This window comes from Alnus glutinosa, chromosome 8, assembly GCF_958979055.1.
Source record: "Alnus glutinosa chromosome 8, dhAlnGlut1.1, whole genome shotgun sequence".
Lineage (NCBI taxonomy): Eukaryota > Viridiplantae > Streptophyta > Magnoliopsida > Fagales > Betulaceae > Alnus > Alnus glutinosa.
In genome coordinates, this window is record NC_084893.1 from 10,036,147 (window position 1) to 10,048,070 (window position 11,924).

At 35.7% G+C, this 11,924-nt stretch overlaps 1 protein-coding gene across 2 annotated transcripts; it reads left to right on the forward strand.

Annotated features, from left to right (window-relative positions):
* The first annotated feature begins 2,654 nt into the window (after nucleotides 1–2,654).
* Nucleotides 2,655–9,343, forward strand: LOC133874582 (ent-kaurene synthase, chloroplastic-like). 2 transcript variants are annotated; one of them, XM_062312439.1, is made up of 14 exons: nucleotides 2,661–2,853; nucleotides 3,898–3,980; nucleotides 4,075–4,360; nucleotides 4,436–4,616; nucleotides 5,007–5,224; nucleotides 5,326–5,446; nucleotides 5,634–5,731; nucleotides 5,815–6,041; nucleotides 6,165–6,277; nucleotides 6,399–6,497; nucleotides 6,875–7,090; nucleotides 7,214–7,355; nucleotides 7,736–7,981; nucleotides 8,940–9,343. In XM_062312439.1, the coding sequence occupies exons 1-14, from the start codon at nucleotides 2,802–2,804 to the stop codon at nucleotides 9,243–9,245; spliced, it is 2,388 nt and encodes a 795-aa protein (XP_062168423.1). In that variant the 5' UTR covers nucleotides 2,661–2,801; the 3' UTR covers nucleotides 9,246–9,343. The 2 variants fall into 2 exon arrangements, with proteins under 2 accessions (XP_062168424.1, XP_062168423.1); XM_062312440.1 differs by lacking the exon at nucleotides 7,736–7,981 and having other exon boundaries at nucleotides 2,655–2,853.
* The last annotated feature ends 2,581 nt before the right edge of the window (nucleotides 9,344–11,924 follow it).

Genomic DNA, 11,924 nt, shown 5'->3' on the forward strand with positions numbered 1-11,924 from the left:
TCCAACTCTGTGTAGAACTTGGAGTAGCTTGACCTAGCGTTCGGACAGCTGCAACACTGAACCTTCTAGACATTGAGGGGCATCCGGATGCCTTCAAAGGCCTATCCGGACGGTTGCACAGGAACCGGTTGATCTAACTTGGAAATTGCATAGAATCTTCATGGACATCTTCTAGAAACTTGTGACCAGTCACATGGCTTGAAACGAACACTGTCCATATAACTTGAAGACTATGAATGAAACCGATAATCCTATTTAAAATGCAACAGTTACATAAAGTGTTTTTGTCAACCAGAATGTTGCCAACATAAAATACTAACAATTACGTTTGTGCAAACTCTATCTTTGCTCAATGCTATGGAATTGATATGCATATAGATTATATTTTTTTAATGTTTTTATTATTTGCAGGTAATGTGACGATTGCCGGGCCACTGTCGTCCTAGGGTCAGTTGTCGCCCATTGGGTAGCAGTATTCGTCATCGCCGCTTGGGCAGCAGTCTTCGCCGTCGTCGATTGGGCAACAGTCTCTTGTTGGGCGACCTTTGCCATCGCCCCTTGGGCAGCATTCGCCAGTTGGGCAGCCTTCGCCATCGCCTCTTGAGCAGCAATCACCCGTTGGCCAGTCGTCACCTACTACAAAACTCAATTCTTGAGCTTTTGTAATGTTCTTTTGTTAATAACCATAACATTTATTTCATGTAATTTTGTATGATTATTGTTGTTTATATTTTGAATTCTTGTAATTATATTGTTTTTATTTTATGAAATGTAAATTATTCTTCTATTTTTTTGTTATTTGCAGATAAAATGTAAATTTTTTTGATTGTTGGTGGATTATTTTTTGGGCATATAAAAAAAAATTTGCCAACTTTTTGCCACGTGGCCAGTAGGCCACGTCGTTAGACACAAGGCCTTATGAGGGGCGTGGCTTGGCCACGTGGCCAACGAAGACGACGTAGCCTCAACGGCCACGTCACCATGAAGCGACGTAGACACCTTGGATACGTAGCGAAATGCACATTTCACAACGGCCTGATCAGCCACGTGGTGTCCATGTTGCTAGTGGCACGTAGCTAACAGCATGTGGCTAAAATCAAGTTTTTTGTAGTATTTAATTCTCCAGCCATAACTATTAAAATTACATAAATCTCTCTAAAGGAATATCGGGATGATTACAATTTACATTGATGTTTGCCTTAAAACTGTTTACCCCAGTTCTGTATTTAATGTTTTTATTAAAAAAAAAAAAAAAAAAGTTCATGTCACACAATGCTGATCGATTGAAAGGTTTTACTTACTGATTGGAGAACTCATAGTGACAACTGTTGCAGCACTGGAGGAAGATGAGCCTGAAAGATACAGGCAATATGACCACTAGGGTCTAGAGTAACAGTTTTTGATACTCATGACAAGGACGTACGCAACTTGAAAATGTTCATATTTGGGCCAGGTTGGTGTAGTGCTACTATAGAACGTACTTTTGTTTGCATAGTGCCACTTTGTTTGAACTGTAGTTTGGAACTAATGAACTTATAACTGAACAAAATTTATATAAGTTACGTTGAATGCAAGGGGTTACAGTGATCTAGTAATTGTTCTTAAAATGAGAGAGAGAGAGAGAATCCCTACTACGTAGCCTAATAGGAATAGTACGTACGTAGTAGCACCAGCACCACGAGAATATTGCAATGTTTGATAGCATTTATCGAGAAGGACGTTATAGTAGTAATCATACAATGTTGAAAGCCTGATAAGCTCCGATCTCAAGTGATGTTAGAAAGCTGTCAAAGAAAGATCAATGAAGTTAGCATGTGATTAATCGAAAGGAGTTAATTTTTTTTTTTTTTCTTTTTTATGATGGGTCTCTAATAACATGTTAATGTCAAAAATTGAAAAAACATTATAAAATAGTTGTAGGTATGAGATAATCATCTCTAAAAAGATTCACTTTCAAAAAATGGAAATGAGCACATTTACTACACCATTGGCTCTAATAAAAAGGAAAGAAATGGAAGGATCCATATTAATAATAGTTATTCTATCATAAATCTAACGTATTTACTGAGTAAGGAAAAATGGAAAACGATTTTTTTACTATAAATATCTGCACGGTTAACATTGGCCTAATAACGAGCTTGTATCAAAGTAAATATTTTAATTTTGTATAAAATATGTAATTACACTTTTGTTGAATTCTTTATTAATTTTGTTCGTTATATACTTTTTAATTTTTTTTTTTTTTAAGTATATCTTTTAATCTTGTCGTTTGTGCTTAACTTCGGACTGGGAATCAATGTTTGGATTTTGAAGTGGCAAGTTGTGATTAGCTGTAATTGGTGGCCGTGCAGTGTCGTTCGCATGCACGTCGGCTTTAAATAATTAAAACAAAACAATTGGATATATATATATATATATATATATATATATATATATATATATATATATATATATAATCTTAGAAATTAAGAACCATTATAAAATAGGGAAGACATGAACCTGCCAGCCCAAAGATCATGAAATTGACAGTCGATGATCTTAAACTAATCGTAACCACTAAGATTATAACAAAAACAATAAAAGAAGTTCAAATATCGGCTGTGTTTATTAACCTGCCAACTGAAAGTTAAAGGTCATGGAATCTGGGTTGATGTACTATAGGGTGCTGCATGCCAAAAACTTAGTTTACACCGGGACCGTATAGTAGGGGCTCTCTATATATATACACCCCATATTCAAGCTCTCTCTCAGTCTCCTTGGCTTTTTGACAGAAAGTATTGAAGTAGTACAAACTTGCAACCATGTCTATCTCCCACCCCAACAAACCTTGGTGTTTCACTTCCTCTACTCCAGGTTCCATCTCCCTCTGAACTTTTATTGGTTCCTTGTTTTTAGGACTATTCAAAACTTTCTTCAATTTTGTTTCTTGGTTTTATATTGAATAATTGCTATCTAAATGAAAGGAATATAGATGTAGACAAAACAAGTGTTACCTCTGTATTTACTGTGGTGGACCTTTGTGGGCAAAATTTGTTTCTTTTACTTTGCAGCTACTGTAAAAAGGGTAGTTTAGGAAAAATCAGTTTAAATAGATGGAATAAGAATGTAAATCGAGAGTAAATTAATGAAAACCAGAGAAAAAAAAAATGAAAAAGAAAAAGAAAATGGATGAAGGATTCTTAATTTGGTAAAATTATTAATTTGGTAACCTTGCATCATATATATCCTGCTGTATTCTCAATATAGGAGTTTGTTGAAATTTAGATATCAAGATGGATGTTGATCATACAAGAAAGATAAGATAAGAAATGAAATAATTTTATAAAGTTAGCACCAATTTTGGAGCGGACAAAGATTCTTGTAAGATGGTCTGATATCTGGACCTATAAGAGGATAAAATATGATTAACTGGAAGGAGCCACAAGGACTAGAGGTTGGATATATGTAGAGAACATTGACTAAGATGAAGACACTACTAGATGGATGACCTATTATTTTATTAGAAAATATTGTCCTTGATAAGAAAATGACAAAGTTTTCCTTTAAAGGTTAGATGAAATTAACATGTCTTAAAAGCACACTATTCTCACATGTATTTTTATGATTGTGAGATGCATGTGTGATGTTAATTCTATTAAAAATGCATGTGAGATCATATGCTCTAAAGACAAATGTCAATTAATAAACTGGATCAAAAGAAATTGCTCCAACAAAGTTCGGAGGAAAACTTTGTCCATAAGAAAATCAAATAGAAAGATAATTGTGCAACTAGCCTCAAATAAGTGGGACTTTAACATGTAGCCAATTCGATTCACTATAGAATTCTCTTACTATATATATCACAGATGTTTTGACCCACTTTAATTGTCTTTCTATCGTTTTATATGCCATTTTCAGTTTCTGTTGGGATATTGTGTTCTCAATCAGCTTCTATGGTTCCTAGTTCAAATGTAGCAACAAAAGCCAAAAGTTCAGCATTGGTATGATGATCCTGCATTCAGTTAATTTATTTCCTTTGAATTCTGGCATTTCAGTTAACTTTATTTAAGAAAATGTTCTTTTTTATTCATGCAGTGCTTTGAGGAGACCAAACAAAGAATTAAGAAAATGTTCAACAAGGTCGAACTTTCTCTTTCCTCGTATGACACTGCCTGGGTAGCGATGGTCCCTTCTCCACATTCCGTGCAGGCCCCTTTTTTCCCTCAGTGCGTAAATTGGTTATTGGATAATCAACTCTGTGATGGCTCGTGGGGTCTTCCTAATCGTGATGCCTTCTTAGTTAAAGACGCCCTCTTATCTACCTTAGCATGTATCGTTGCACTAAAGCAATGGGGTGTTGGTGAAGAACAAATGAATAACGGTATTTCTAATGTTCTTCTTACTAATTAAAGTCTCCTCTATTATTTCCAATAGCTGGATATTCTTCTTTTTGCAGGCCTCTTCTTTATTGAGTCAAATATAGCAGCAGCTACCGATGAAAAGCAACTTTCTCCTATTGGATTTGATATAATATTTCCTGGTATGATCGAGCATGCCAAAAATTTGGATTTAAATATCCCTTTGGGAGCAACGAATTTAGAAGCTTTGGTTCACAAGGGAGAGTTGGAGCTTAAAACGTACAGTTATAATTCAGTTTTGGTTTCTGCTCACCTTTATGATTTTTACTTTTTTATGCTTGTGTTGGTATAATGCCCCTAAAAAAAATGGGCATGTTGTAAGTTCTCTCTTCTCAGACTTGGGATGTAAAGCTATTGGGGTCATAAAATTGAGTACTGGCCTCACAAAACTGAGCCACCTTGCTCAAACTTGGTTGGCTTAGTTCGCTTGGTTTGTTGAAACAGTTAAATTGTACATTAATTTGAATCAAGGGTGGAACAATAAGATTGCTCATATATGAAATACACTCTTCTTAATGTTGTAGCATAACAATAGAAAGAGAAAGGAATGTTTTAGTTTTCGAATGATCCCTAAATTCTCTGACTGAATCATCCCATATCTAATTGTAGAGGCTATGGAAGCAACTCGGAAGGAAGGAGGACCTACTTAGCATATGTTTCAGAGGGACTGGGGGAGTCACAGGACTGGGAAATGGTCATGAAATATCAAAGAGAGAATGGGTCACTGTTTAACTCGCCGGCAACCACAGCAGCTGCTTTTACTCACCTTAAGAATTCTGGTTGCCTTGAGTACCTTTCTTCACTCCTAGAAAAGTTTGGAAATGCAGGTTCCTCCCTCCAAACTTGTCTATAGTTAGCTATGTAGTTTCAGTTACATTACTGATTTCTCTGACAGTTAAATGGTTATTTTCAAACAATTTTTTTCCAGTTCCTACGGTTTATCCGCTAGATATATATGCGCGTCTTTTTATGATTGATAGTCTTGAAAGGTTGGGAATTGATCGTCATTTCAAAGAGGAGATCAAAAGTGTATTGGATGAAACGTATAGGTAATGTCCTTTTCTAATGAATGCACCAAATATGGTGTGTGTATATATTAGCTAGTATCTTTGAAGAACAATTAATTCATCCAATTCTCTGTAATTAATTTTGTAATATAGACATTAGTTTGAGTTTGTGGATTGCATATAGATATAGTTAACATTTATTGGAACCATGACATTTTCCATCAAACAGATACTGGCTTCAGGGAAAGGAAGAAGTATTTTTAGATACAACCACCTGTGCAATGGCCTTTCGGATGTTACGTGTTAATGGATATGATGTTTCTTCAGGTACTTGGTGATTTGGGAGACATGGCCTACATGATTTTGATTGGTCAGGAAACATTTAATTAACTTTTTATCCTGTTTTGTAGATCCATTTACCCGCTTTTTACTGGAGGATCATTTCTCCAGTACCCTTGGAGGATATTTGAAGGACATCGGAGCTGTGTTGGAATTATTTAGGGCTTCAGAAATCATCATACATCCTGATGAATCAGTTCTGGAGAAACAAAATTTCTTGACTAGACATTTCCTGAGACGAGAATTATCAAATGGTTCGATTCACACAGATCGACTAAACAAACATCTTGTTCAAGAGGTTCGTGCAGTAAAACCCCTTTCACTGATATATTGACGTTCATTTTTAGTTACCACAAAAAGTGGTGTTCATTTTAATAATCCATGGAAAATCCCAGAAAATTGCGACCTTTGATCATTTCAGGTGGACAATGCTCTGAAGTTTCCCTACCATGCAAATCTTGAACGGTTATCAAACAAGAGAGCCATTGAGCATTACAACAAAAATAATATAAGGATTTTAAAAACTTCGTATTGGTAAAACTATGGTGGACTCTTTGCCTATTCTTTTCTCTCTATGATGATTTTACCTGTGGTAAGGAATTAGCCATTATTAGTTTGAACTACTGCTTTATCCATCTTACTCTTCTTATGTCAGTTCTTCAAATATTGGCAACGAAGATTTCTTGAAACTGGCGGTGGAAGACTTCAACATTTGCCAATCAATCCATCGAGAAGAACTCAGTCATCTTGCAAGGTGCAGATCTTTGTCTACTTTCAACTACTATGAATCAACTGGCACTTTCTTGGAATTTTCGTTATAGCTGACTTAATTTTGGCACATGCAACAGGATAAGTTGGCAAAATAACTGAGAAACAACTTTAGTCTTTCTTTTGCATACTGTACTTGAAGAAACTTTCATTTTTTTTTTTTTTTTTTTTTTTTTAGAAAAATCATTTTAACCTGGAATCACTGGTTTTACCGGGGCTCCTGTTACTAGTGGTTGCTACTTAAACGCAGTATCAAGAAAATTTGATGAGATTGTGAGTCATTGAGGTAGCTTTTTGCTTTAATTTATGAAAGGAAGCTGAATATTATCTTCTTTTTGTATATTTTCATTCTCATGTAAGCAGGTGGGTTACAGAGAACAGATTAGACAAACTAAAGTTTGCTAGGCAAAAGATGGCCTATTGTTACTTCTCTACTGTGGCAACTCTTTTTGCCTCTGAACTTTCTGATGCCCGAATATCATGGGCCAAAAAAGCGTTTCTCATAACAGTGGTTGATGATTTCTTTGATGTTGAAGGTTCTGAAGAGGAGCTGGTCAACCTTATACAACTGGTTGAGAAGTATGTTTCCCTATTTTCTCATTCCTTTTCTACTTTTGTCGAATTCCTCATTAGTCCATGATTTCAGTTTAGAGTACTGTCTTTCCATTATGTAAATGATGATGCTATGGGAACTGACCGCAGGTGGGATGTAAAGGTCAACACTGATTGTTGTTCTGAGAAAGTAGAAATTATATTTTCAGCAATTCACAGCACAATCTGTGAGATTAGAGATAAAGCATTAACCTGGCAAGGACGTAGCGTGATCAATGAAATGATTGACTCTGTGAGATGAAATCTAACTCTCTTTCTTTTTATTTTTTTTTTATTTTTTCATTATTGCTATTTGTTTTGGGTATATATATTACTTTCGAAGGCTTTTCTAATAGTGCTACTGATCTCCCCTATGCTCTGACTGGTACAATTATCTATCTTCAAGTTGTCACTCTAATGTAACCTAAAGAGTTCTGAAGACTGATTTAATTATATATGAGGAATAGTGTTGGAATTGGTTCATTTTCATCTCTTATGGAGACTTCCCTAATATGTGAGTTTAGACGGCATCTGAAAAAAGAAAAAAAGAAAATCCTTGAAGAGGTTTCTCATATTGGATTTATTTATTCGTTCAAACAGAGATGATGTACGTGTATCATGCTTTCAATGCAGTGGTTGAGTTTACTCAAGTCTATGTTGAAGGAAGCTAAGTGGCTGAGGGACAAGTCAGTGCCAACAATGGATGAGTATATGACAAATGGGTGCATATCATTTGGCTTAGGACCTCAAGTCCTCTCAGCCCTCTATTTTCTCGGGCCTAAGCTTTCAGAAGAGGTTGTCCGAGGTCCAGAAACCGGTCATCTATTTGAGCTTATGAGCACTTGTGGGCGTCTTATGAATGATATACAGAGCTTTAAGGTACAAGAACCTCTCCTTGATGACTGTGTAAAATGTTAAGGAGATCGACACGTTCAACAGTGTTCAAGTGAGACCATAATATCACAAATTGGAATACCACTCAACCTAAAAAACATCTTTGGATTTGAGCCCAATTATGTTAATTAGCCACTCACATTGTGACATATATCCAATGTGCAACTTAACTATTCTACATTTACACATGTATACTCAGCAATCTCCATCTCACGTGTGAGTTCATCACCACATCACTATACTCGCCCTCGAATGGTTATCAATCTTACAACAGTCATTCCTAGGATCACTTGTGAGGACTATGTGAGCTTTATACATGCGATGCACCTTTGTCCATACTTCAACAATGAAAGGGACCCACCATCCATGCATGCTCAACATCTCTGTTCTAACTACGCATGTGTATTCTCATTCGAGCTCTCCCGCATGTGTGAATCTATAACTATATCACTACATTCTTCCTTGAACAAAAGGCTTTATCAATATTATGGGTCATCTCTAGGATCACTTGTGTAGGGTGGGTTTTATCTATGCCATGTAAATTTGTCCTTGCTCCAACTATGAAAGATACCTACCATTTGTGCATGTGCACCATCTCTGCTTCAACTGCAAAAGGGAGTCGTCCACTATACCTTATACCACTATTGGCTATGATACCACTTCTTCTGGAGATTGACACATTGCGGAGCCTTTAAGCAAGATCATAATATTACATATTTGAATATCACCAAATCGAAAAACTTGAACCTTTGGGTTTAGGCCTAATTATGTTATATTAATCACTCACTTTTGTGGCATCTGTCTAATGTGAGACTTAACCTTTCTACACTTACACATGTGTACTCCACATAAAAGAGAAGGAAAAAAAAAGGAAAAAGGTTAGTAAAATCTCTTTCGATATGGTTAGTTTTTTAGTTAGTAATCTCTGTTAACTATTTTGCAGCGGGAGTCTGATGAAGGGAAATTGAATGCTGTACCGTTGTGCATAATTCATGGTGATGGTATCAATACTGAGGAAGAGGCCATTAAGGAGTTGAAGAGTGTTATTGCTAGTAAGAGGAGAGAACTGCTGAAACTAGTTTTGCAGGAAAAGAGCAGTGTCATTCCAAGAGTGGTCAAGGATTTGTACTGGAAAATGATCAACGTGCTTTACCTATTTTACAGGAAGGATGACAGATTCACTTCAAATGAGATTATCAATGTCGTAAATGCAATAATTGAAGAACCCATTGTTCTTAATGTATTGTAAGTCTATGTAAGAATATGTGACACTTGAGAAATTCGACCTCTTATAATAAATGACAAATGACTTTTAAATGATAAAGATATATTATCTTTTGATGTTTATATATGTTGTGAATATGCTATAGAAACATGAAATTGATAGGGCTATGTTTAGGGGTCATTAGAGAATCAAAGTGAATGTGTGACCAGAATCTTTGGTCACCTGAAACAATATGCAAACGGAATCCAAATGCTTCGAGGAAGATTTTTATATGTTTTTTTAGAAGTTATCTACCTACTCGTAAAATATTAGACCATTCGGAGTAAGTTTAAATGGCATAAGAAAGTTAATATTATTTTCGGGCATGCTGCTTTGAGCACATGAAAACAGGGACAAATGAATTTTAAATGCTTCGAGTGAGCTATTGAAACGACTGTCATGGAGTTATCTACCTACTGGTAAACGTTCAACTCATTCAGAGTTCGTTAAGGTGGTCAAAAGTGGGTCAGAAAGAGCTTGCACTTGTAGCTAATGTCTGGCTGCCGTGTGGCAGTAGCTTGTTCCATGTCGGACAAGTAGCTGAATTACGCAGCTGCTGACATCAGCAACTGCTATTAGGATGCCATGTGGTATTTTGGTGATACCATCTTCAAGCACGACGTTTTACTCAGTACAACCAATCACCTAAGCATGACAAATCATTCAGCACAACAAATCACCTAAGCATGACAAATCATCCTCCAAACTTATCAAGTTGACAAGTCAGCCATGTTTATCAATTTTGGCACAACAACCAGCCACATGTCAGGTCGCATGGCAACCTACAAATGTGGCCAATCAAGGCCTTTCAACTTGGTGACGTGTCACCATGCATGACAAAGCCATGGGCTATAAAAGGGTGGCTCCACCCTTTGATTTTTCACTCTCCATTCCTTTCAATTCTGAATTTCCTTTTTAGAGAGAGAGAGAGTCTCAAGGTTGTGGAGAAATAAAGCTCTAGTTTTTAGTGAGAGAAAGTCTAAGCAACTCAAGAATAGTGTTCTTGGAGCTTTGATAGCGAATTTGTGAAAAGTGCTTGGTAAATTTCTTTTATTTCTAGTTTATGTGAGTTCTAGTTGTTAGACGTAAATTATGTCATTATGATGCTTAATCTCGGGAAAGTATGGTTCAATATTTTAGATAAGGTTATTCTATTCAATCGTTCTTTAAATGTTACAAAAGTTTCATTGTACTGCCTAAATTCCATTAGGTATTCTACAATACTGTCGTTATAATGCCCGAGTAATGTTAGAGATTTTAAATAAATATTATATAAACGCCATAGTAATGCCGGTATGAAAATATGTGGTAATGCTACATGTCATTAGAATGCCTGATTGGTATTATGACATTGTAAACACATAGTTATGCTATATTATTTTCTATAGGATAAAAGCAAAGTATAATAACAACATTTCTTGGGGATCTTGTAGGATTTGAATAGGGCTTAGGAATGTGAAAAATAAAGAATACAGGCTGATGCGTAGATACATACTAATGCAGAAAGTGTATGAAGTCAAGAGTTTCATTTTCGGAATAAAAGCTTAAACTTTAAGTGCAAACTTACTGACCTTGCATTAATTTACTAAAACATGTTCTATACGTTTCTTTGAACCCTATAATTTTGATTACACGTATGAATATATTTTGAGATGATGTGTTAAAATTTGTTTTCTAAAGGAAATGATTTATGAAAAGAGGTTGGATTTTAGAAGGAAATTGTAATTTGATTAAAGGAAAATATTATGAGACAAATATATTGTTGTGTATGAATGCACCTGAAAGCTCAGCGATTAGGGAAGATTATGCACCTATCCGCACCTAACCTCTATCTGTTATCTGCATATGCGAATGCAGTTAGCAAATACTATTATCCGCGTATGCAGATGCGGATAGCAGTTTTGAGGAATGCGGATGCCATTATTAACTGCATCCACATTTCTTTTATATATATATATATATATATATAATTAAATTCACTAAAACAATGTTAATTGGAATTTAGTAAGTTTTGGACCTTTATGTTATGTTAGGTTTTTTTCACTATCATCTCAAAGTCATACCTGACTACATTTTTTTTTTTCTTTTTTTTTTTTTCTTGGGTAATTCAAATTCCGATTACTCTATGAGATAATGACCTTCTATGGTTGATAATCATGAATTGTGTAACAAATAAAATCTCAATTTATCTAAGCTTCTATATAGTAATAATCGTATTATTTAATCTTGCATATTGATTTAATCCAAAATGCTCATTATCTTATATGCGAATAACGGATAATAACAGCAATAACCACGCAGATACGGATACCTAAATGCGATAACCACATCTGCATCCACATTTCCACCCATAGTATGAACGGAGAAATAAAGAACCTAACGACCAAGCAGTTAAGTGCGTCCAGACGGACAACTATGCAACCGGCTTTCCATAACGCTCTTCATGCACTTTCCATAACAAGGACTGGTGTCCGGACGGTGTTGTTCTGACGTCCGAACGGTTGCAATTCTTCTCCACGTCTTGCCTTATCAAGTATAGCATCCAAACGGTGTAGACCTGACGTCCTGACGGTTGCAACTATCTTCCCATATCTGTATCTGCAAAGGAAATCATTTTACTTGTCGAACACTGACTGGCGTCCGGACTGTATTGCCACGTCATCC

Coding starts and splice junctions, on each gene's coding strand:
- LOC133874582 (XM_062312439.1), top strand. CDS start 2,802: ATGTCTATCTCCCACCCCAACAAACCTTGGTGTTTCACTTCCTCTACT. Junction 5,225..5,325: donor AGAAAAGTTTGGAAATGCAG/GTTCCTCCCTCC, acceptor ATTTTTTTCCAG/TTCCTACGGTTTATCCGCTA. Junction 7,091..7,213: donor CTTATACAACTGGTTGAGAA/GTATGTTTCCCT, acceptor AACTGACCGCAG/GTGGGATGTAAAGGTCAACA.